The sequence below is a fragment of the Canis lupus genome, chromosome 25 (genome assembly GCF_011100685.1).
Source record: "Canis lupus familiaris isolate Mischka breed German Shepherd chromosome 25, alternate assembly UU_Cfam_GSD_1.0, whole genome shotgun sequence".
In the NCBI taxonomy this organism is placed as follows: domain Eukaryota; kingdom Metazoa; phylum Chordata; class Mammalia; order Carnivora; family Canidae; genus Canis; species Canis lupus.
The window spans coordinates 47,617,367-47,623,057 of record NC_049246.1 but is presented as its reverse complement, the minus strand read 5'-3'; the positions used below and the strand labels follow the sequence as shown (position 1 = coordinate 47,623,057).

General features: G+C 54.7%; 1 protein-coding gene across 1 annotated transcript; it reads right to left on the bottom strand.

The window, feature by feature from the left end:
• Nucleotides 1-3,713: 3,713 nt before the first annotated feature.
• Nucleotides 3,714-5,691, bottom strand: ACKR3 (atypical chemokine receptor 3). The gene is given in 1 exon segment (NM_001003281.2): nt 3,714-5,691. A coding segment is annotated over 1 exon segment (1,089 nt). The 5' UTR covers nt 5,664-5,691; the 3' UTR covers nt 3,714-4,574.

The window sequence follows — 5,691 nt, the reverse complement described above, 5'->3', positions numbered from 1 at the left end:
TCCCCCGGGGCCACTTATCTCGGTCCTTGGGAAGCAGGGCCCTGGGAAATCCAGACGGAGGCCGTGTGTACGGCCACATGCAGCCACACGCAGGTGAACAGAGAGTCACCGGTGGCCGTCAGACAAGCCTGGAAAGACGAGAGTGCGCCAGAGATCTGATCACGGGCCTCCCCGGCTTAGGGTGGGGTTACATCCCAAGAAACTATAAAATCGTGGCAAATGCAAACTGCCTACAATATGTCAGTCAGTTTCCTATCACGCCTGACCCAAGCCGCTGTCATTCCGTATCAAGGGCTGTTGGTGTCGAGATTCGGGGCTGCCGGCGAGCCCTGCACATCTGTGCACCACCCAGGACGTAAGGGGCTTTTCCCTGGCAGTTCCCAGAGCAGGACAAGGGGTGGGAAGTGCTTTCTTTATAACAGTGGCAGGTCTTCTCAAGCATTTAGTACCCCCACCCCCGGGGGACCATCACCCCAGATGGACTGAAATCTCAGGGCCATGCATCCACCCAGAGACGTCCCTACGGTTTAGGAGCAAAGCCCAAACCCCTAGGAGGAGACTGTGGGGACCCCCCTGCACTCATCAGCCCTTGCACTCAGCCCCATCTGGTGAACATTCACAGCTCCCCATGTGTCTGTCCACTGGGGATACTGGGCTTAGCGTGGATGGGGAGTCGCCTGGACCCCAGGGAGGGGAGGCCCAGGGAGACAGAACCACGTGCCTCCTAAATAGACTCCATCCTCAAGCAGCTGCCTCCTGGGGGGCCCTCCAGAAGCAGCCAGCCTGGCGATTTTCAACTTCTTGTTACCCAGTAAGAGATCTGAACGCAAGTGTCCGCCAGCTCTCGGGCCAGGTTGCCCTGAGTCTCCCGGGAGGGCTGAAGCCGTTATCCAGGGGACAGATTTATTCCTTGATGCCCCCAGGATTTTACGTGTGGTGTTTTCAGCTGCAGGTCCCAGGAGGCTGCTGATACCCTGGCGCACGTGGAAGGGGTTCACTAGCGACGCGAGCTGCCTGTCCGCTCGGGCCCCCGGTGCAGGCCTGTTGCTGCCTTTGGAGCCGGGTCCGAGGGAGACGCTGGAGCCGAAGAGCCTTCCCCCGTCTCCAGGGAGGTGGGGGCTCCAGGTCGCTTCTCTCTCCACCCCACGTCCCATCCTCTCCTGCAGCCCAGCCACCCTTCCTGGGTCCAAACGCGTCGTGCGCTGAATTACTAACAACTTCACGACCGTCTCGCGGGGCTGGCATTTTCAGGGATCTCTCCCTCCGAAACGATGCCAAACGAATGAACCTCAAAAGGGAGAAATGTCAGCGTGAGGCTCTCTGGACTCTGAATTTGAGGAGACCCAGGGATCTTCTGCCCCAACCTTCCTCCCCCTAGAGCCCACCTCATACCCCAAACCTGGCACACAACTCCTCCCAACTCCACACCCACATCCACGTGGGTGGGACAGGATTTCTTTAATATTAACGGATCATCCGTTCCCCTTCCACGGAGTTTTGTGCCCCTTGACCTGCGCCTTCACCTTCCACCTGCAGTGCCGCAGTCCAGCGCCGTTGCTCGTGGGAAAGGTATGAGAGCCAGAGATCCAAGGAAGAAGGGCTTTGGGGTCCGGATTAACCGGGGTGATCTGGGGCAAGTCTTCAAGCCCCAGGCAGCACAAAGAAGGGGGTTGCTAGGAGCAGAGAGAGCTTAGTCACCGCAGCTTCCCTGGGATGGAGCTTGCACCGCAGAGACCCCACAGAGGTCGAGGGCACCACGTCCTGGGGTCTGTGGGCAGATGGGCAACCCCCACAAAGCAAAAGGTGGCTGCGTGGTAGGTCTAGAATCAGTTCAGCCTCTGCACGCCCTCCCTCCCTCCACCCCTCAGTGCAGGAGGGGGCAGCTGGGTGAGTCAGAAACCAGAAAGGGGCCAGGGCAGTCCACCATGGACCCGAGGACCCCACGACCCAACGTGAGGCTGGAAAACAATAGAAGGAGACTCTGCGATAGGGTGACACAGAGGAGCCCTATGGCCGTGCACATTTCTGAAGATGATGGCAGGGACAGACGGTGAGGACCACCCCCGACTCTCCTCCCCACATCACCCCCTGCAGAGCTTGCCCAAAACCCCAAGGTGATTGGGCAATTGTGGGGAGCATCTCTGAATTGAGTCAGGGCCTCGAGATAGAAATCGAGTTGAATGACTTTCTCTATCACACCTACTGCACAGCTGAGCTTAGGGCTCGAATTTACTATGTGGTGAGTGTGTTTCCCTCTGAACTTAGACCCCCAGGAAGCTGGGAGCAAGCTGCAATCCCTTCCTATGGTCAGGAACACGTGTCTGGGGGCATGACTCACTGGTATCCTGCTCTCGCTCGTCCTGGCTCTTGGGATCCTCACCTGTGGTTGGGCTGCTGTCCCACTAACTACACTACTGTCATCCAACCGGAATCCTATTTGGAACAAGGCAAGGCGCACACGCACCTGAGAACACGTGTGTGCATCAAGCAGATATTTAGATATTTAATTTATAACCCTGGTTTCAAAAGTGTCAGCTACAAGCCCTTTGAGGAAATAGGAGCCCCTCCCACCACCACCGCAGCAGGCTCGGTCCGTGGGCTCTGGGGGGCTGCTGGGGGGGGTAGCCCACCGCGAGTCTATGGGTGAGCCAACATGCACAGGGACTTTCCTATACAGTAGCAGCCCCCAAACCCACAGGGGAGAGTGGAGCTCCTGGCCGGGGTCCACCCTTGTGTTGGCAAATAGCTCTCCACCCTGCATCAGTCCCATCGGAGGTGGAGATGCTAAGGGCAGCTTTGGGGAGCCGGGTCCTCCCCATCAGATCCCGCCCGGACGCACCTGCCCGCTAAGGTCTCCACCACTCTGTGGTCCCACAGAGGGTGGGTGAGGCCACAGCAGAATGGGCCATTCCCAAAGTGCTCTTTCCAGCCACTCATCAAGGGGGAATTACTTGGTAATGCCCAGGCTGCCGATTCGCTCACCCCATGGCCTCAAGAAGAGGGTCCCTGATTGGTTTTATCTTTTAAATGAAGAGTTTGTCACGTATGCAGAAAGAGAAAGCAGGACTTATACCACAGGACCTTAGCAGGGGAGCATCAAGGGGCTGTGACATGTGGCCCTGGGAGCACACGAGGTCATGCACAACGACATGAGTCCTGAGCCCTGAAGGATTCCGAGCCAACAGCAGGTGAGAACCTCCCAGCACCAATGTGGTCTTGAAAGCCACACCTCCCAACCACCTCTTCCCTGCAAATACATTGCATGACATAAAAAAAAATAAAAAATTAAAAAAAATTTAAAAAAGCCAAATCCAGGAGGCCTGGGTGGCTCAGTGGTTGAGCATCTGCCTTCAGCCCAGGGCGTGATCCCAGGGTCCTGGGATCGAGTCCCACATCGGGCTCCCCACAGGGAGCCTGCTTCTCCTCTGCCTGTTTCTGCCTCTCTCTCTCTCTCTCTCTGCATCTCTCACGAATAGATAAATTTTTTTTTAAAAAAATTCAAAAATAAATAAATAAATAACCCAAACCCTCAATACATTCGAATGTTTTCCCCTTTATGTCATTTCCACAAGTGAACCCCTGGGGTTTTGCCGTTATGGTGGCGCCCTTCTCTTATACATATTAGGACAACCCGTCGTGCCGTATATATTTGTACTGTTATTACCACACATGCCACCTAAATGCCAAACATGCTTCTAACACTGAGACGCAGATGCCTTTTTTAGGAAAAACAAATCTTTATTTAAAAAAAAAAAAAGAAAAATAACTTACAAATTGAGAGAACTCTCCGAAATAAGACTGTTCAAAACTTTGTGCGCGGCGCTGCAGCCTGGAGAGGTTCCGCTTCGTTTCGCATTTTTAATGTAACTTTAAGATACAATTAATATCACAAACTGCTTTACAGCATCCTTCTTGTCCCATATCCCATGCAGGTAGCAAAGCACCACACAGATATAAAACTATCGTAAATAAAACATTTCAGCCCAGACCGGCATATATTTATATATTTATATATTTATATTTATATATATATATATATATATAAAATTTCAAAACAGCTAACAATTAATGTCATCCTTAGTCAAAACTGAAATCAAACTAGTCTTAAAACTACAACGCTCTGAATATATGTCAGCGTATGTATATGTATCGTATGTGACAGCGCCCATACGATTTTTATAAAATATATTTAAACTTTCAAGTACATTTATAAGGTACGCCGATAATGAGAAAATAAAGTCTTAAAACTTAAATACAAGTCACCAAGTAAAACCTCCAGGGAACACAGAAAGTCCTATTTTACAGAAGTGCAGGCGAGCCCGCCGCGCAACCAGCTTGGACGAGTAAGTAGTAGGGTCACGCAGCACGGCCCACGCCGTCAGGACGCACGGCCCCGTGACAGCCACCCCGGCAGCCGGACAAAGAGGAGAAGGGCCCACGGTGGCACCTGCTTCCCCACTTCACGCGACTCAGGCCTCAAGCCCCAAGGCGCCTTGCTTGAACTCTTGGAGACGATGCAACCCAGCGCCGTGTAGGAAGCGCGCACGCTTGTCCCCGAGGCCCCGCGGGGCCCGTCACTTGGCGTTTTGCTCCAAGGCGGAGTACTCCGTCTCCGACACCCTGGAGGCATCGATGAGCTTGGTGAGACCCGTCTTGGCAGAGTACTTAAAGATGAAGGCCTTCATCAGCTCGTATCTGTAGTTACGGTTGATGAAGCTATAGAGCACGGGGTTGACGCAGCAGTGCACCAGAGACAGGCACTGCGTGACGTGCAGAGCCGTGAAGAGGAAGTTCTCCAGCTGGCAGGTGAAGGGGATGTAGTGAAGGATGGAGAAGATGTCCAGGAGCACCACCACGTGGTAGGGGAGCCAGCACACGAGGAAGACCACCACGTAGGAGAAGATGATCTTTCGGCTGCTCTGCTTCTCCTGGTCGCTGGACGCGGAGATGGCGCGGGCCAGCAGGCAGTAGAAGACGGCGATGACGCAGAAGGGGATGGCGAAGCCCAGGACCACCGAGACCAGCTCCATGCTGATGAGCCACTCCTTGACGCTGTGCTCGGGGTAGAAGGAGCGGCAGTAGGTCTCGTTGTTGGACGCCGACGTGACGGTCTTCAGGTAGTAGGTGTCGGGCAGGGACACGCAGAAGGCCAGCAGCCACACCAGGACGCAGACGGCGCGGCGAACCACCTTCTTCCTGCGGCTCGACGTGCTGGCGAAGTAGGTGATGGAGAGGTAGCGGTCCACGCTCATGCACGTGAGGAAGAAGATGCTGCCGAACAGGTTGATGGAGAAGATGAGGTGCGTGATCTTGCACGTGAGCTCCCCCATGGGCCACTGGTTATGCTGCACGAGGCTGACCACCCAGACGGGGATGGTGACGACCACCCACAGGTCGGCGATGGCCAGGTTGAGGATGTAGCAGTGCGTGTCGTAGCCGGTGGTCTTGGCCTGGATGTTCACCCAGACCACCACGGAGTTGGCGATCATGCCGATCACGAAGATGAAGATGTAAATGAAGGACAGCGTGTACAGCAGCACGCTTTTGTTGGGCATGTTGGGGCACAGCACGGTGTCCACGACGATGCAGTCGCTGCTGTTGCACGGCCAGCTCATGTCGGAGAAGTTGCCTGGCTCGGCGTAGTCGAAGAGGTGCAGATCCATGGTGCTGCGGGCAGCCGGCGAACGGCCT